Raw genomic sequence first — 20,336 nt, forward strand, 5'->3', positions numbered from 1 at the left:
TCCACATTGTTAATACATTTAACAGGTTAATACGAAGTTAATAAAAAATAAAGTTGTGGATAATAGATAGGTCTTCAATGCATGTCTGCAAGACATGTTGGGAAGTGTTAACATGGGGGGGGGGGTAAGAATACAGATGGTTCGCTCGAAAAATCAATGCCTTGCATCAGCATTCTTAAAAGCAACTTGCAGATTCTGCGACTTCCTCAACAGATTATGGTTTGGGAATATAACATTTGCATTTATGTTGAAAAGGATTTCAAATACAGTTGTTCAAAACTTGAACTTACTTTTGCAATACATAATTCTACCCAGAGCTCGAAACAGAAAGAGAGATTGGTCTTTGCCGCCAATGGCAGGTAGCCCACTTCCCTTTTCATGTGTCTTTGAAGAATTTCCTTTACATTTTCCTCTCGAAGATGTGCCTGTTCTTATTGAAGACTTTCCTTTACTGTTTAACAAATGAATCTCATCCGACGTGCTGCCTGAGTTGTCAAAAAGAAATGTTTTGTGCATGTGGGCATTTATATAATTACAGATTATACCACAGAGTAAATCAGAAAATAATTTTGTGCACCAAAACTAATAACAGCAGGGGATTATCTCAATAAAAAAATATTTTATCTGTAGTATGTTTCACATTTTAGGAAAATTTTCAATGAGAAAGACTAAGTCATCACTGGAATTCTATACAGTATCAATCATATTATTCTGAAATCCTATTATAAATTCAATCTTTCGCCATTCCTCTCAAAATCAGTCATCCACTTTTGGTATGTTGCATAGATACCATGTGTAGTTTGGTGTCTCAATCAAGACGACAATCTTCAAAGGTGAATTTTAATCATGAATATTGGTATGACTCTTGTCTGTAGTGAGTTATAGCTCATAATGATCCTGTTTTCATCCAATTGTAGAGTTATCATCTAATTGTAGTTACATTTTCAGCTGGTGCCACTGTGAAGAACAGACTACCTCCCATATTACTTAGCTCATACAGGTTAGGGAGATTGTGACACCAAACCCTCAGAGAAAACGGAGACATTCCTAACATTTACAAATGCTAACCCTTGATTTATCATCAAACCAAAATACATATCAATCTATTTATTTATATAACTTTTGTGGACAAATTTCTTTGCTGATATTTACAATGGAAATTCCCCAATAAAGGTGTAATTACAATCCCTGCCTTGGTGTAGAAATAAATTACCCTTCTCTTGCAGGTTTTAGTTGCCTGCGTCCCACTATTTTCCAACCAATTCTACTTTGCTTTTCAAATCGCATTATATGTTGGCATTTAACTATATGCAAGATTAAATAAAATGTCACATATAAATAAAGATATAATGTGCGAAATAATCCAATGATCCTTACTTTCGACCCAAAAGGTTGCCTATTTCCTTCATTTCGACCCAAAAGGTTGCCTATTTCCTTCATTTCGATCCGAAACGTTGTCTATTTCCTTCGTTTCGACCCGAAACGTTGCCTATTTCCTTCGTTTCGACCCGAAACTTTGATAATTTCCTACGTTTCGACCCGAACCATTGCCTATTTCCTTCGCATGATAGATGCTGCCGCACCCGCTGTGTTTCTCCAGCATTTTTGCCTACCTTCGATTTTCCAGCATCTGCAGTTCCTTCTTAAACATCCTTACTTTCTCTCTCAGTTTCACCCCAAGACTACTTTTAGTCTTACCTTCCCATGGGAAAATGACAATGATATATTTTCATATTTCACATGTAATTAAAAGGTTTAGGTTCATTATATATTTAATTGTTTACAATGTGCCGGGTTCCAACGACACAGCAAAAATGACCATTGTCACACATTTAGTTACCAAACGCAAAATATTAATTGGTGTGAAAATAACTTTATAATCAAGAAGTATTAACAATTTAAATTTTCCTTCCACTTTTTAATTACCTTTCACTGAAGTAAATTGAAGACTGTTTATTGCACTTCTGATGTCTCCTGCGCTGCCCGTACAGAGCATCTCCAATACACTCTTGTCAGGAACAATAGACTTGCCAGCATTCTGCACATCAAGATAATTTAAAATAACAATTTTTTCTGAACGTAAAGAGTAACCCTCCCCCTCTGTCCATCCCTCCAAAGAGCTGGCTGATTAATATCACTGATCATGTAACAGATGCATATTAGCATTTTGAAAAAAAAAAAAAGATTTTGTAAGCATGTTCAAATATTAATGGGTGATGTTAATCTACATATAGATTGGGCAAACCAAATTGGTAGCAGCACTGAGGAGGAGCATTTCCTCGAATGTATACGGGATGGTTTTTTAAACCAATATGTAGAAGAACCGACTAGAGGACAGGCCATCCTAGACTAGGTATTGTAACGAGGAAGGATTAGTTAGCGATCTTGTTATGCAAAGCCCCTTGGGCAACAGTGACCATAATATGGTGGAATTCTGCATTAGGATGGAGAGTGACATGGTTAATTCAGAGTCCAGGGTCCTGAACTTAAAGAAAGGAGACGTTGAAGGTATGAGACAGGAATTGGCTAGGATACCCGGGCAAATTATACTTAAAGCGTTGACAGTGGAGATGCATTGGTAAAGATTTAAAGACCGCATGGATGAACTCCAAAAATTGTTCATCCCTTTCTGGCGAAAAAATAAAACAGGGGAAGGCGGCTCAACCATGGCTAATGAGGGAAATCAAGGATAGTGTGAAATCCAAGGAAAAGGCAGATAAATTGGCCAGAGGAAGCAGCAAACCGGAGGACTGGGAGAAAGTTAGAACTCAACAGAGGAGGATAAAGGGGTTAATTAAGAGGGGGGGGGGGGGGGGGAAAAGAGCATGAACGAATTCTTGTGGGGAATATAAAAACAGACTCTAAAAGCTTCTTGAGATATGTAAAAAAGAAAAGATTAGTGAAGACAATCTTTAATTAGAGACAGGTGAATTTATAATGGGAAACAAAGAAATGGCAGAACAGTTAAAGGTAGACAAAAGTGCTGGAGAAACACAGCGGGTGCAGCAGCATCTAGCAAATGGGCAACGTTTCGGGCCGAAACCCTTCTTCAGACTGACCTACCTTTGATTTATCTACCTTCGATTTTCCAGCATCTGTAGTTCCTTCTTAAACACTTTGGCAGAACAGTTAAAGAAGTACTTTGAAACATATAAGATTGTTAAAGGCTTGGACACGCTAGAGGCAGGAAACATGTTCCCGATGTTGGGGGAGTCCAGAACCAGGGGCCACAGTTTAAGAATAAGGAGTAAACCATTTAGAACGGAGACGAAGAAACACTTTTTCTCACTGAGAGTTGTGAGTCTGTGGAATTCTCTGCCTCAGAGGGCGGTGGAGGCAGGTTCTCTGGATGCTTTCAAGAGAGAGCTAGATAGGGCTCTTAAGGATAGCGGAGTCAGGGGATATGGGGAGAAGGCAGGAACGGGGTACTGTTTGGAGATGATCAGCCATGATCTAATTGAATGGCGGTGCTGGCTCGAAGGGCCGAATGGCCTACTTCTGCACCTATTGTCTATTGTCCTCACTAAGGAAGCCACAAATAATCTCCCAGAAATACTAAGGGACTGAGGATCTAGTGGGAGGGAGGAACTGAAGGGAATCCACATTAGTCAGGAAATTGCATTAGGTAAACTGTTGGGACTGAAGGCAGATAAATCCCCAGGGCCTGATGGTCTGCATCCCAGAGTACTCAAGGTTTCTAGGTTTCAAAGTCAGCTTATTGTCACATGTACCAATTAAGGTACAGTGAAATTTGAGCAGCCCTAGAAATCATGGATGAATTGGTGATCATTTTCCAATGTTCTCTCAACTCTGGATCAGTTCCTGTGCACTGCAGGGTAGCCAATGTAACTCCACTTTTTAAGAAAGGAGAGAAGAAAGAAAACGGGGAATTATAGACTAGTTAGCCTTACATCGGTAGTGGGGAAAATGCTTGAGTTGATTGTTAAAGATGTTATAGCAGCGCATTTGGAAAGCAGTGAAAGGATCGGTCAAATTCAGCATGAATTTATGAAGGGGAAATCATAGAAACATAGAAAATAGGTGCAGGAGTAGGCCATTCGGCCCTTCGAGCCTGCACCACCATTCAATATGATCATGGCTGATCATCCAACTCAGTATCCTGTACCTTCTCTCCATACCCCCTGATCCCTTTAGCCACAAGGGCCACATCTAACTCTCTCTTAAGTATAGCCAATGAACTGGCCTCAACTACTTTCCGTGGCAGAGAATTCCACAGATTCACCACTCCCTGTGTGAATTTTTTTTCCCCCATCTTGGTCCTAAAAGACTACCTTATCCTTATCCTTAAACTGTGACCCCTTGTTCTGGACTTCCTCAACATCGGGAACAATCTTCCTGCATCTAGCCTGTCCAACCCCTTAAGAATTTTGTACGTTTCTATAAGATCCCCCCTCAATCTTCTAAATTCTAACGAGTACAAGCCGAGTCTATCCAGTCTTTCTTCATATGAAAGTCCTGACATCTCAGGAATCAGTCTGGTGAACCTTCTCTGTACTCCCTCTATGGCAAGAATGTATTTCCTCAGATTAGAAGACCAAAACTGTATGCAATACTCCAGGTGTGGTCTCACCAAGGCCCTGTACAACTGCAGTAGAACCTCCCTGCTCCTATACTCAAATCCTTTTGCTATGAATGCTAGCATACCATTCGCTTTCTTCACTGCCTGCTGCACCTGCATGCCTACTTTCAATGACTGGTGTACCATGACACCCAGGTCTCGTTGCATCTCCCCTTTTCCTAATCGGCCACCATTCGGATAATAGTCTGCTTTCCTGTTCTTGCCACCAAAGTGGATAACCTCACATTTATCCACATTATACTGTATCTGCCATGCATTTGCCCACTCACCCAACCTATCCAAGTCACCTTGCAGCCTCCTAGTATCCTCCTCACAGCTAACACTGCCCCCCAGCTTCGTGTCATCCGCAAACTTGGAGATGTTGCATTCAATTCCCTCGTCCAAATCATTAATATATAGTTTAAATAGCTGGGGTCCCAGCACTGAGCCTTGCGGTACCCCACTAGTCACTGCCTGCCATTCTGAAAAGGACCCGTTTACCCCTACTCTTTGCTTCCTGTCTGCCAGCCAGTTCTCTATCCACATCAATACTGAACCCCCAATACCGTGTGCTTTAAGTTTGCATACTAATCTCTTATGTGGGACCTTGTCGAAAGCCTTCTGAAAGTCCAGATATAACACATCAACTGGTTCTCCCTTATCCACTCTACTAGTTACATCGTCAAAAAATTCTATAAGATTATAGGATGCTTTCACAAAAAATTTGAGTCTTCAGTCGTTTCAACCAATTTTGTTTGTGTGTTTCAATTTGATTGTACAATTCATAATGTTTCTCCACAGTTCATCTGCTTACCATTTATGGTCAAATCCAGCGCATCAAGTATGGCCTCAATTTTGCACTGCAAATTGTAAGCATGATTTCTATTCTGGCCATATATTTAAACTCAAATTACTAAGTGAATAACAAAGAGCTTGAATTTTTTAAGAACTTCATTCTTAAAGGGAGGTAACTGGACAAACATCCAATAAAAAGACGAAAAATATTGGAACATCTTGGACATAGTTAACCCAAATCTCTCCTGCAAGGAATTGTGGAATGATATCTCCATGGAAAGAATAATCAGCAGTGAACTGGTCATCTCAGTGGGCAAAATCCTAGAAACAAGGAACTGCAGTGACTGGTTTACACAAAAGGGCACAAAGTGCTGGAGTAACTCATCAGGTCAGGAGACATTTCTGGAGAACAAGGATAAGTGACGTTTCAGGTTGAGACCCTTCTTCAGAATGGGGAAGGCCTGGACCCTTGCAGTATGAAGAAGAGTCCCGACCCATGAATGTCACCTCTCTATGTTCTCCAGATATGCTGTCTGACCCGCTGAGTTACTCCAGCACTTTGTTTTTTGGGCAAAAACTTAGCTGCATTCAAATTCCACCTCATCATGCCAAATGATTCCTATTTTGTTGATGAGTTAGAGAATACAAAGGAGATTTAATGATATTTTCAAAAGAAATTATTATTTCCAATAATAATGATCCTTTATTCTATTTGGTCAAGTTATTTTAGAACCACACTTGTTCCTAAGTGACAGCAGCCTATACATAGGGCACCTGTCCTCTGCTCCTGATGTTTACCCAATGAAGTGTACATTAGATGTTGTGTGAAGTCTGCGATGCTGCCTCTGGTCTGCTGACAACTGCTCCCGTATTTAACATAAACAAGTGACATTTTGGCAATTGCCAGAATACTTCTGATAGTCAACAACATATTCGAAAACTCTGGCAAAAACAAAAGCTGAAAAAACATAACCATTTGTATTAAACAAGGATTTACCTTGCTAGCCTCTTGAGCAGATACTCTACTTAGAACTTTCAACATACTCGTGGGAGCCACCGGATTAAAACTGTCAAATAAGAAAAAATAATTAATATAAAATACAGGTTAAAGCAAAATAATTTGGAAATCAATTTACTATTAGCTTTCATGAAGGAAAGTGATTAAAATGTATTAAATAAAATAAAATCAGAGTTTGCTTATCAGATGCCAGTAATTTATAAGGATGTACAACCTTCATAATAAATCCCTGCTGGAGATAAGTTACCTCAACTCCATCAAGTGAGGTGATCTTATTTTGTAAAGTATTGCTTTTTCATGGGGGAGGAATAATAGATAATTTAAGATGTGTTGCCTGTGATCTCTAATCAGTATCCCATGCGTTAAGCGCATCTATTTTGACATGGTTGAAGACAGAATCAGAGCAGGTTGTATGTTCTTTGTTGATGATACCCATTGGCAATACCGGCTGTCAAGACCGCACATGAATAATTGTCTTTCTGGATAAATTCTTGAAGGATTACCGACAGAGATAAACATTAGAAATTTTCATTGACTTCGTAATATGATTTATCCTCAATCAATATAAAAATGATAACTCTTCTATGGCTATGGAGGAGCCAATGGACTAAGTCCAATGATTTGAGAATTAAGGGACAGAAGTTTAGGGGTAACATGAGGGGGAACTTCTTTACTCAGAGAGTGGTAGCTGTGTGGAATGAGCTTCCAGTGGAAGTGGTGGAGGCAGGTTCGATTTTATCATTTAAAAATATATTGGATAGGTATATGGACGGGAAAGGAATGGAGGGTTATGGTCTCAGTGCTGGTAGATGGGACTAGGGGAGAATAAATGTTCGGCACGGATTAGAAGGGCCGAGATGGCCTGTTTCCGTGCTGTAAATTGTTATATGGTTATATGTTATATGGTTAAGTCATCAAGCAAATTCAAGGCCAAAACTGTTCTGCTCAGTCAGTTCATTTTAACCAATGGTATAGTTGGGACAATTAATTCCTGTCACTATTGAACAGAATGTAAATAATTCTAGTTTTAAAACTGTCAGCATTTTGCAGGGTCATAGGAAATTGAAAATGAAAAGATTAGACGTGTTTATAAATCCAGACATCTTTTAAACTCCAAAATACAATATTTATATAAGCCAAAATCAAAAACAACAAACACATTTACGATGACCAACTCTCAAGAATTAGTACTTGCCTAATATTAAAGATACCCAATTCCTTTTGGATGTCATTTGGGAAGAGCAAGCGTTGATTGCTGTCTCCACAAACGTTATTAGATATTATGAACACCAATGGACATCTTGCTGTCTGAATAAAATTCCTGATAAAAAAAAGTGCTTAAGTTTGCTTGATATAATTTAATCCAATTCCTCAGTGTTAAAAATATACTCCAAATAGTTGTAAAGCAGGATCAGTTCTGCTATACTGACACAGACATAAAGAGTTGCACAGCCACTCCTGTGCTATAATTAAATAGTTATTTCAAACACAACTCAAATCTTTAAGCCTATTGTCATCCATTTAAATCGATGCAAACTGTACGCACGGTTGTTGGTTAAGCCTATAAAATGTATGTTGAGATTCACTACGGTTAAGGCTACATAAACCAAGCATTGGCTTTTCAGCTTTATTTTAACCATTTACACTTCAGCTGGAAGGCTTTCTTTTGATCGGGATAGCAACTGATTCAGAGAAGTTGTAAATGATAATCAGATTGTTAGCAATAATGTGGTCTACCAACTTAATACATTGTACTGTGTGAATAGCCTTAGCTTGCCCAATTCTTTATAACATTTTCTCAAAATAAGCAGTTGGTCACTCAATGACATGCGATGAAAGTCCTTTATGCACTGGGTAATGTAGCTTTGGGATTCTTTACTATGGAGGATCAGTCACTGAGTCTAGTCATGACAGGGAATCAATGGATATTGAGGTCTTGCTGGAAAGAAACACAAAAGGAAAAGATCAGCCATTATCCAACAGAATGGCGAAGCAACCACCTTCTGCTTCTATTTCTTATTTCCCAGTGACTCCAATATCTGTTCACAGAAAATACAAATAATGTCTAATGTATGCTGTTGAGCTACAAGGTCCAGTGGTACCCACTTGGATAGCTTGTGGTGCCAAATTAAGCAACAGTCCTTACACCACTAGTGCAGCGGTAATGGAACAGAGGATCAAAAGGTTCCCTCTAACTCTGCATTAAGTCTGTACATACCTCTTTATAAAGTTTTCATTCATATTTTGGCACCCACCTTTCTCCGTATCCTCTTCTACAGTCTTAATAATAATTTAAAGGCAGAACCAACAGTAATTTTTGTTCCGCCTTATGGCTATTTATATTTAAATAGCCTCATCTATCATTTTTTTAAATTTAAATGTGATTTTGCCATTTCAGCTCTACCCATTCCTAGATTAGCTAATTCCTTGCACAAGGTAAAGCTATGCAAATAGCTATGAATAAGCATGCAAATCAGTGACTTTGTGGCCTGTACATTTGGCTGGTTTTGCTCCAGTAGCTAAGGATATCCATCTAAATTGGTTGGCAGCATGCCGTTTAATTCCATTTAGCTTGCTCTGTTCCAACTTGCACCTTTTCACTGTCATTTATGATCTGTTACCTGCTAGGAAATGGGTATTGTTAACTTAATTGTCCTCTTTTAAATTGTCATGCCACCAAGTTCAGATCATCAAAGAGAGCAGTTTACATACAGTCCGCAGGTTCAAACATGCCACAAGCCTAATGAAACTAAAGGCCAAATCTCAAAGTGTTATATGCCTTGAGTAAAATTAGTGAGGCATTGTTGAATGTCAGCACTGAACAATAGATGCAGCTGAATGCTGAGAGTCATCAAGAGATCAAGATTTTGAGAGTTAATAAAGGGGAACTACAAAGAGTGAATGGATTGTGGAACGGGTACAGAGAATACATTTACAGAAAGGCTTGAACACAAGAGACTGATTGTTCCGCAGAAGTCTTCAAAGAGCCTAGTGAAAACTGTTGTACTTTCTTATGATAGCTTCACAGCCACTGTTTATGTGTGATTAAGCCACCAACGCAAATTGGCCATTGCTATGAAACATCGCCTATCCGTGATCTCCAGAGATCCTGCCTGACTCACTGTTATTCCAGCACTTTGTGTCCTACATGGTAAACCAGCATCTGTAGTTCCTTGTGTAGGAAGGACATTCAGATGCTGGTTTAAAGCAAAGGCAGACACAAAATGCTGGAGAAACTCAGCGGAACAGGCAGCATCTCTGGAGAGAAGAAATAGGTGACGTTTCAGGTCGAGACCCTTCTTCAGACTGATATATAAATGGCTACCTGGTAATCAAAAAACAATGATAGTTTTTCTGTGATTCATAATTATTTGAGTAATCTTACCGTAAAATGTCATGCAAACAGGAGGGTTCTCTATAAAACTGATTAGGGATATCCTATGGGGCAAGAACAAGAGTTATTAATGACACTACATATAATGTTTTATCTAAAAGTACAGAAAGTTATCATGCACATTATAAAGCTTGAATAACCTCAGTAATATTTTAAAATTCATCAATATTTGAAAGAATATTCTTTGTAACTTTGAAGAAACCTTTTATTTTGTACGATTCCAAAAGCTGAGCAACAAACAATTAATAGACCATCTGAGACATCTGAACGTTTCTGCAGATGTACATCAGGTACAAACTATCTCAAAGATTTTACATCAGTTGTGTGAATTGCTCTAACAGTTATTTTTTTTCTTGCAAGGAAACAATTAAGAAGTTTTTTGAAATTCTACTCACTTCTACAAGAATCAGTTTCTTGTCTGTCTCCATAGTATCTCCCACCATCTGGAGTTTTTTATACTTGTTGGCTCGCAGTAAAAATTCTTGAAATAGAACAGACTGCGGCTTGCTCACATACGCCTGAAAGCTTGAGTCTGAAGTCAATCAAACAATATATTTACATAGATTGGGGAAAACTGAATTCATGTTCTCTTCAAAGATAAAATTGAGATTATGTAAAGGATGCCAATCAGTGGAGAGCCTTATAGAAAATAGACAATAGGTGCAGGAGTAGGCCATTCGGCCCTTCTAGCCAGTACCGCCATTCAATGTGATCATGCCTGATCATCCCCAATCAGTACCCCTTTCCTGCCTTCTCCCTATATCCCTTGACTCCGCTATTTTTAAGAGCCCTATCTTGCTCTCTCTTGAAAGCATCCAGAGAACCTGCCTCCACCGCCCTCTGAGGCAGAGAATTCCACAGACTCACCACTCTCTGTGAGGAAAAAGTGATTCCTCGTCTCCGTTCTAAATGGCTTACTCCTTATTCACAAACTGTGGCCCCTGGTTCAGGACTCCCCCAACATCGGGAACATGTTTCCTGCCTCTAGTGTGTCCATACCCTTAACAATCTTATATGTTTCATTGAGATCCCCTCTCATCCTTCTAAACTCCAGAGTGCACAATCTGCTCCTTGTCTGAACTCCAGAGTGCACAAGCTGCTCCATGTCTGAAATCTTTATGCTGGGTGAGTGATAAAGTGATACTATGCTACATATTACTGATTCTTTTCCAACTCCAAGAACTGAATAAGGAAGTCTTTTGGAGGAAGGCTAAACAAAAAGGTTGAAGTGGTTGAGAAGCAAATGGTAATATTGGATGAACTGGTTAGCAATTATAATCATCTTTATCATTTCCGAGGAGTTCAAAAGCACAACCTCAGTAAATCCTTATTTTTGTTTTGAAAAAGGGGGCAAATAAACGTTTTTTTGGGGGGGGGGGGGGGATTTGATATCAAACATTTATGATTTCCTTGTGGGTCACAGGAGCCCAATAAGTCCCTATTAAAAATGATTACTGTTTCACAAATATCCAAGCGCATACGCACATATATCAAGTGTGGAGCTACATGCCAAGAGAAAATGTTTTTTAAACAAGCTGTAATTTGGAGATGGAGATGAACAATGCACTGACAGAATATGTTCTTTTTTGCAATTACACACTTGATTATAGATAGATCTTTTTTTTTTTAGATTCTCTAAACGACAATGTACATCAAAATCTTCCACCAATCTCATTGTTAGCTTAAATCTATTGTGGCTACCAGCTGCCATGAGAACAGGTCTTGATGTGATAATACTATTTGCACAGTAGTGGCAAGGTCTACAATATAGTTTAAATAACTTCACAATCCACTAAAATCTGCTCTTACCAGTATTATAGGAGTCGTCAAATTCATCACGATTTTTAAATTTATTCTGTGATAATGGATTTACCCATTCGTGTAGTTGAATTCCCAGTTCCTTTACAAGAACCTGTATTGTAGCAGTCTTGCCGGTGCCTGCAGCACCCGTTAGCAGCAGGATGGAGCCATCCTTTTAGATAAAATGTAAACATATTCAATTAAGATTCATTTAGAAAACCACAAATGCTACTAAAGTTTAAAACACTCTGCTACTATAAGGAGAATTGCTTTATGTTTGATGTTTCAATGCTGATTGGAGGATGGCACAGCGGCAAAGCAGTCAGCGCTGCTGCCGCATAATTCTGCAAGATAGATTCAATCCTATCCTCAGGTAATGTCTATGTAGAGTTTAAACATTTCCACTGTGTCTGCATTAGTTTTCCCCGGTGATCCTGTTTCTTTGCAGCAGATTAATTGGCTACTGTAAATTGCTCTTGATATAAGAGAGTGGCAGGAGAATGGATAGGAGGGAAGTTGAAAAAAGAGAAGGGGAGAGGGGGGGAGGGGAGGGAGAAAAGGATAAAATAAATAAGCAACGAAAATGGGGCTGGTGGGAATTCTCTGAAAGCCAGCATGGACTTGACGAACCTAATGGCCCACTTCTATGTCGTAATAAAATATGACAGAGGACACTAATTGGTTGGAAGATAAGAGTTGGAACAGAGGCCTTGCTTTCTAATTGGCGGATGGTGCAATGTGCTGATCACATGGACGTACACAGGGTCCTCAACTTTTCGTATATTAATTAATTAGATGAGGGAAATCCCTTTGATATCCATTTTTACAGATGATGTGTAATTAAGAGGCATGGAACAGTGTATGGATAGGAGAAGCAAATAATAAAGGGATGTGCAGGTAATTCTGCTATAACATGTTTCCATAACGCTAATTGAATATGTTAACTGAGTGGGCAGTAACTGAGTGGGTCAAGAAGCATCTCTGAAAAACATGGATAGGTGATTGTTCGGGATCAGAATCTGAAGAAGGTTCCCAACCCGAAACTGTCCGTATTCTCCAGAGATGCTGGCTAACCCACTGAGTCACTCCAGCATTCAGTGTCCTCTTTTGTAAACCAGCATCTGCATTTCCTTATTTCTACTATTTTTATTAAGCAGGATGAATTGGTTATAACACAATTTTGATCGGGAACAATGAGAATCACTTCAGTTAGTATAGAAATTAACAAGCAAACAAAAAGCTGTCATGGGTAAAAAAAATGTGGGAAAAAAGAGACTGGTTTCATGTAACGATTTTATCTTAAAAATATGCATCTGTTACTTTTACCATGGGTGGCCATTTGAAATTGACAAGCAATCGTTACCAGTTTAGTTTGAAATATAGCATGGAAACAGGCATAATCGTCTCACTGAGTCCATGCCAACCATCGATCACACATTCGCTTTAGCTCTATAATATCCCATTTTCATATCCTTTCCCTACACGCCGAGGGCTATTTACTTACAGGCCAATTAACTTACAAACCTGCACATCTTTGGGGCGAGTCGGTCACCCAGTGTCACAGGGAAAATATGCAAACTCCACATATGACAGCACCCGAGGTCAGGATCAAACCTGCGTCGCTGATGCTGTGAAGCAGCAGCTCGACCAGATGCACCACTGAGCCACCCACAATGCACATTTGCACAAAGATACTCTATTAAACAATAAACATGCACCCTTTGCATTTTTAGCTTGAATAACAAAAATAAACTAATGGCAATTTAAAAGAGCTTTGTTTATGAAAATCCTGCAGGAAAAATAACTTTGCTATGGCAAAACTTTCTAGTCCGACCTCCCTTTTCCCCCATTGACAATTGTTTTCCATAATGTGATTTAATATAACACAAAATTTCTGCAGAACACAACTATCATGTTACAGACGAACTACCTGGAATTGATTAGTCAAAATGATGTCATATGGCAATCAACATCCAGATAAAGGCGGGAGACCAGGTCTGCAAAAGCAAAGGGGTTTAGATATACACTGAAGACAGTGAAGAGAGAAATAAATAATCAGAAATGGATATTGGCTTTTATTTCAACAACTTGAGATTAAAAAAAAAAAGAAGCAATGCAACAGCACAAATTCATGGATACTAGATTTCACTTTAGAAATTGAATCTCAGGAAGAAGTTGGAAAGGTGACTTCTGAGTTCACCAGGTATTCAGCCGACTTGATTTGTATTCCCCGAGTTTAGAAGGTTGATAGGTAACATAATCAATGTAGTTGAAATTATAGTATGGTTTACAAAAATGGGTACTAAGAAACAAGAATCAGCTGCAATGTTTCCAATTGTCAAGCAGCTTGTTATCTCACTGCTAAAACACATTCAACAAAGATAGCCAGCCAGGGAAACACAGGGGGATTACATCTCCTACAGAGCACCATAATTATACCTACTGACTACATTTAAAAACATGTTATTTTGTGTAAGTTCAGAAGTAAAAGAACAGTTGAAATTGATTGGTTGGAATCTGGTTGGCGAAAATATAGATCTGTATAGGGTGGTTGTCAAACGGGGAACTTAACCATGTGAAATTGTAAAGTCGTGGGGAATTGAAGTACAGATAATATTTTTGGACAATAAATAGGAGTCAATTTTTACTTGGCAAGGTTTCACAAACATCGAAAGCAATAATAGTGGAGATAAATTGGATAATCCTACATTCAATCATGCCAGATAATTGCACTTCTGAAAATGATACAAGACATATTAGGCACATAACTGGTGAGTAATTTTTTCCACCCATTGTATTGTACTGGGGAAATTACAGTTATTGGGAAAAATTGCAGCAATTCCTGTCATTAATTCTGTTTACTATGCTCTTTAAATAAGATTCTGAGTAAATTCACTTTGTTTGATATGCAATAGACCAGTGGCCTCCAAACCTTTCAGCATGAGGGCCATGTTATATAGTGGGAACATTTTTGCATGCCGTAGGAAAAAATAAAGAAATGTCAGTTTTGCTGTACGGACTCGATCTTGGAGGAAATATTCCAATTCCGATGCACAAACGGGGGTAGTGGATAGACAAGGTAGCCGATGGCGTCCGCGAGCTTGGAATGGACTTTTGGTCTCTCGTGTTCTCTCTGAATCTGAGATAGAGATGGCGAGAAAGCGAAGGGAAGAGTCGGGGCTCAAGCATAAGAAAGTGGGAACTGGTTGGAAACTGGCAGTGAGGGAGATGAAGCATTAAAGCGGTGAACAGAGCAGGAAGCAGCACCAAAACAGACATGATGTACCTGAGAGAGAGGTGAGGGAAGGGTCAGGCGGCGACTGAAACAAGTAATTATCTATGTATTCTACTGGGAGAGTGACAGAGCCTGAACACAACGGGCTCCCACCTGGCACCGGGAATCCGGTTTGAAGCCATTCTTCCAAAAATCCGTTCCGAAGAAAACAAATCTGTTGTGTGGAGAGCAAACGCTGCAAACATGCTACAAATTCTCTGAGTCGCTAGACTTTAGGACCCGGGGTAGCTCAGAGCTTGCTGTGGGCCGGATAAAATCTCGTGGCGGGCTGGATGTGTCCAGCGGGCCACAGTTTGGAGACCCCTCCACAGACTATAAAGGTTCAAAGGTATTTTATTGTCACGTGTACCAATTAAGGTACAGTGAAATTCGAATAAGCCTGCTATACACCTCCATTGCCTCCAAATCACCAGCTGATCATGTTGTCACCAGACACTGAAATGATTGAAAGAGAAATACTGAATTCAATGCTGGGGAAATCACCTCGTTCTTTTCTGAACAGTAATGAGAAATTCCACAACTCAAGATAGAAATTCAGCGCAGATGATTTCCTCAAGATTTACATGACATGACTTCTAGCTCAGAGGAAAGTTGTTATTGTTGTGTCAGAAAACTGAGACATGATAATGAAAAGACAAAGGGTAATGAGATAAGGAGAGAAGAGGCATGAAATGTAAAGGTAGAGGAAGGAATATCCTGAACCTATTCTAGCATTAACATCATGATAAAATGAAACCAAAATGAAAGTAGTGACTCACTTGCTGATGACATCTCCTTGTTGTATGGGCCTTAAGCCAATTATCAACCTCTTCAATTTTCTTTTTGTGAACTGCAAGTTCACTCTGAAGAAGGAAGAATCAGAAAAACATAGAAAACCATCATGCTTCATTTTCATGGTTAGACCTGTAGTTTTTTTCAGTAACGTATATGATATAAAGTTTGAATTAGAAATAATTAAGCAAATCCCTTTTGAACATTTGAAATTTTATGGCAAATGTAATTAACATGAGAAAGAAACAATACTGTAGTGGTGCGTAGTGGTTAGGCCACTCTTGCTATGCGAACCATCGGCAGCCGGGGATAGGGTCACGGGGTATGGGGGTGTGCCCTATTATATAAGAACCGATCTTCCCTCTCTCTTCCTTTCTTTTCATGAGAGTGTCCTGCCACTTCAGCAGGAGCTCAGCTCGAGCCCACGAGGCAACAGCCTCTCAGCAGCAACAATGACTATTATGTTAGAGTGCTAAACGTGCATGTATAATCTTACGTACAACGCCTGAATAAAGAAATAATTTATTCACGACGTTTGTGCCTCTACAATACCTGTATTTCAAAATCGTTTGTGGTGGATAAAATTAAAGTTAATACTAACTAAATTTTAATAAATAAAATCGAGTTAGTCAATACTGTGAATTACTACCATATTTGGTGAAAATATATGTATTGACGGCACATTATGTGTTTATCTCTCACTTTCTCATTTAAAGTCATAGTGATACAGTGTGGAAACAGGCCCTTCGGCCCTACTTGCCCAACAATGTCCAAGCTACACTAGTCCCACTTGATGCGCTTGGTCCATATCCCTCCAAACCCATCCTATCCATTAACCTGTCTAACCGTTTCTTAAACAATGGGGTAGTCCCAGCCTAAACTACCTCTTCAGGCAGCTTGTTCCATACACCTACCACCCTTTGCATGAAAAAGTTACCCTCGGATTCCTATGGAATCTTTTCCCCTTCACCTTGAACCCATGTCCTCTGGTCCTCGATTCCCCTACTCTGTGCATCTAGCCGATCTATTCCTCTTATGATTTGGCATTAATTCACTTGCCTTGTTACAATACATTCAGAGAAACAGTCTTCAATTTTCAGTTTACTATTGTTCTACGCACTATATTTAATAGTAGGTATAGTCTTGTTTGTATCTACTGCTTTTTCCTCACAGATTATAGCTATCATTACTCATTTTGCAAATCTCCCCTGTCACTTTGTCCTTAATCCCAAATTCTCAAAATTTCTTCAGAACCTTCCCCTCAACTATTAGATTAAAGCTTTATGCAATGGACAAGATCAATTTGCTTTATTCCTTATGATGATGTGATAACATGATGAGATTTTCAAATGTATTATCTAGAACAGTGCCTGACTGTCTACCATTGAAATGTCAATCAGGTACCTTTCAGAAATTAGGCAGTTACATAAAATGTAAATGACAGATAAGGATCATAATTCTCAAGAAATTAGGATCTCAATGTTACAATGCATGTCTTCTTGGGTTACATAACTATCTTTAGACTTAAATAGTGAAAACAAAGAGCTAATCTTGCAGATATTTGTTTGGTAAATGAAAAATCTGGTACCATTTACCCAAGAGAACATCAAGAGCGTATTTAATGAAGGAAAGCCTTCACAGGGGTCATAATACAAAGTTTGAATCAGAGCAACATAAGGACATATCACATCAAATGACTAAGACTGTCGATCAGATGTTAAGCTTTGATAAAAGAGAAAGAACAGCAGACAAATAGAGCATTTTAGGTAAGGTGTTCTAAATATATCAGTCTTGATAGCTGAAGGCAAGACAGATAAATGTTTGCATCCAGGGATGCTCAAGGATACAAAATTAGGAAAACCAGACTTTTCCGTGTATTGCAGAACTGGAAGAGGTTACACAAATTAGAACCAATGAAGCCTTAAATGGATCTGAAAGTAAAATGCTACATAGCTGGAACTAGTGTGTCTCTGCATTACAGCATTTTGGGAAACGGAAATTCACCCTTAAAGAATCCACAAATCACCACCAAAAAATCTGAGATGTGGAATAAAAATTCACTTTTATGGAATTCATGTGGGAAAATATAAATAAATAAGCACCAAATGTATTTAGAGAATTGACCTAATTTATCAAGGACAACACTTGCAGGGTTTGCTTTGGAGACTGACGAGGCAACTTCTTCCGATGATACCGGTAGAATTATTGCAGGCTGCCGGTTTGCAGAGGGAACCACTTGTGAGATTTGCTTTGGAAACTGATAAGGCAATCTCATCTATTGATAATCTATTCAACGATATTTTATCGAATTAATTAAAACAACAAATTCCCTTGTCTGTACACTGCGCACTCATGGGGACGAGAAAAAGTTTCCGTAGGAATGTATTTCAACTTAAAATATGGGATTCAATGCGGGGAAAAAAAATGGTTTACATTAAGAGAAACTGCCATATGGGTGGCTTTCTAAGAAACTAACCTAACCATAATACAGGTTACACTCTAATGAAAGTCATAAAAGTGCAGGAATGATGAGACCAAGACTAGAGGTATGTGAGGACATGTTTTTAAAATATCTTAAATTTATGTTGGGTGAAAGGAGGGAGGACAGTAAAGTAAGGAGCATACTGCAATAGTAAATAAAGCTTAGACCCATATGTATAGCCACAGAACGACTTTTTTCTAAGTAGGAATCATAGACAGAAAGAATGGAAATTTGTTTTCAAATCTATGGATGTGGACCACAACAGATGATGAAATGTATTACATATTATGCTCTTACCTGTGACTGAGGTCTATATTCATCCACCCAGGAATCACTATGATTTGAAGGCGAGTTTTGCCGATGGCGACCCAAAATCTGGTCTGTATAAGCTCCCCGAATTCTTTTATGACTCCTTGTGCTGTTCAAGTTCTTGGGCTGAAAAGTCTTTTCTCGTTTTGTACAAAGTATTTTCTGGTTCTCACCACTTGACTTTGAATAACCAGACAGTTCACTGTCTAAAACTATTGGTAAAGTAGATTTGCTGATACAATCAAAAGATGGATTCACCCACTCCGTCACCTGAAAAATCAATTTAACACAATGTTTTTTATCACATGCCAACCTGAAGGAATTCTCCAATAAGACTTTTGTCATCATTCCATTATTTTGTATAAATCTTAAATATATCATGCAAAAGTATCCAGCTTGTAATAAATTAGATACAGCAGTCTTATACCCTTAAATTGGAAGCACTTGCAAGCTGAGTGACTTATTTCTACTTGATGTTGCACCCTGGCATCCCTCTTCTCTCCTCTCTTATCAGGCAAAAGGCATAGAAGTGTGAAAACGGACACCTCCAGATTCAGGGACAGTTTTGTCCCAGCTGGTATCAGGCAACTGAATCATCCTACCACAACCAGAGAGCAGTGCTGAACTACTATCTACCTTATTGATGACCATCGGACTATCCTTGCTCAGACTTTGCTAGCTTTACCTTGCACTAAACGTCATTTCCTTGTCATGTATCTATACACTGTAAATGGCTCGATTGTAATCATGTTTTGTCTTTGTGCTCACTGGTTAGCATGCAACAAAAGCTTTTCACTGTACCTTGGTACACGTGACAATAAACTAAACTAAAGTACAACCTTAGCACGAGATTTATTTTCTGCATACCAAAATCTTTCTGATAACGTAAAACAGCAAGTTGTGTGACCGCACAAATGAGAGACAAAATAATATCTTGTATTGTGAATCAGGTACTGTATCTAAGACACGATGCAAAAAACGTAGTCTCAAAATATTGGTGCAAAATACTTTTACCTTAGCAGAAACAACCTTTCTGCTGAGAGAAGATTTTGACATCATCAACTCTGCCGGTAGTCATAAGTGGGTTATGGTCTGCACCTTCAACAATAAAGTCACTTTGAAAGTTCTGCTTTAAGAAAGAAAGAAGATGCCAATTTAGTTTCATATGCAGCTTTAAAATTCATCATTAAGTTCAACAAATACAGGTCATGATTCTGTTTCAGTACTCTCATTTACATTTCTTCTGAAACCCAGTTTTTGGATTCATCCTAACACCATGAACTGACAAAGTCCCTCATGGTAGTCTGATCCAAAAGATTAAGATACAGTCTTTGTTGGTTGGATTCAAAATTGGCATGGCTATATTAAAGAAAGGGCAGTGGTGGACAGGCGTTCTTCTGACTGGACTTTGGTGACCTGAAAAGTAGTGCTGGGACCTCCATTGTTTGTGATGTTTGACTTAGATAAAAATGTCGAAGAGCTGATATGTACATTTGCAGACAACACAAAATTGGCGGAAATTTGGATAGTGAGGAAGGTTGTTAAAGGATACAGCAGAAGATAGAACTGTTGAAGATATGGGTAGAGAAATAACAGATACAATTTAATTCAAACAAGAATGACGATTGCACTTTGTGAGGTCAAGTGCAAGGGGAAAATATACAATGTCAGGACCTTACGAGCATTGATGTACAGAGAGACCTTGTGGTGTAAGACAATGGCGCCCTGAAAGTGGCACCAGGTGCCGATCAGATAGTAAAGGTGTACGATATAGCCTTAATAGATTGGGACAATGAGTAGAAATGTAGGGAAGTTGTGCAGTTGTACAAAACTTCAGTAAAACCATATTTGAAGTGTACAGCTCTGGAAGGTTGTGGAAGTTGAGAGAAGGTG

The 20,336-nt window shown here is 38.8% G+C and overlaps 1 protein-coding gene across 3 annotated transcripts in view; it reads right to left on the reverse strand.

Annotated features, from left to right (window-relative positions):
• The window catches only part of rad17 (RAD17 checkpoint clamp loader component), a 35,952-nt gene that overhangs the window by 13,512 nt on the left and 2,104 nt on the right, over positions 1 to 20,336 (reverse strand). For 2 of the 3 annotated variants that reach the window (XM_033018719.1, XM_033018720.1), the window contains exons 2-11: positions 19,458 to 19,569; positions 18,432 to 18,713; positions 15,640 to 15,723; positions 11,596 to 11,758; positions 10,182 to 10,318; positions 9,778 to 9,830; positions 7,588 to 7,713; positions 6,372 to 6,441; positions 1,927 to 2,038; positions 291 to 485 (exon numbers count right to left, since the gene is read on the reverse strand). In XM_033018719.1, coding sequence (XP_032874610.1) covers positions 291 to 485; positions 1,927 to 2,038; positions 6,372 to 6,441; positions 7,588 to 7,713; positions 9,778 to 9,830; positions 10,182 to 10,318; positions 11,596 to 11,758; positions 15,640 to 15,723; positions 18,432 to 18,713; positions 19,458 to 19,502 — 1,267 coding nt within the window. In that variant the 5' untranslated portion in view covers positions 19,503 to 19,569. Of the gene's footprint in view, positions 1 to 290; positions 486 to 1,926; positions 2,039 to 6,371; positions 6,442 to 7,587; positions 7,714 to 9,777; positions 9,831 to 10,181; positions 10,319 to 11,595; positions 11,759 to 15,639; positions 15,724 to 18,431; positions 18,714 to 19,457; positions 19,573 to 20,336 lie in introns of all 3 variants that reach the window. The other variant, XM_033018718.1, reaches the window with a different exon arrangement.

The sequence above is a fragment of the Amblyraja radiata genome, chromosome 3, assembly GCF_010909765.2.
Source record: "Amblyraja radiata isolate CabotCenter1 chromosome 3, sAmbRad1.1.pri, whole genome shotgun sequence".
Classification (NCBI taxonomy): domain Eukaryota; kingdom Metazoa; phylum Chordata; class Chondrichthyes; order Rajiformes; family Rajidae; genus Amblyraja; species Amblyraja radiata.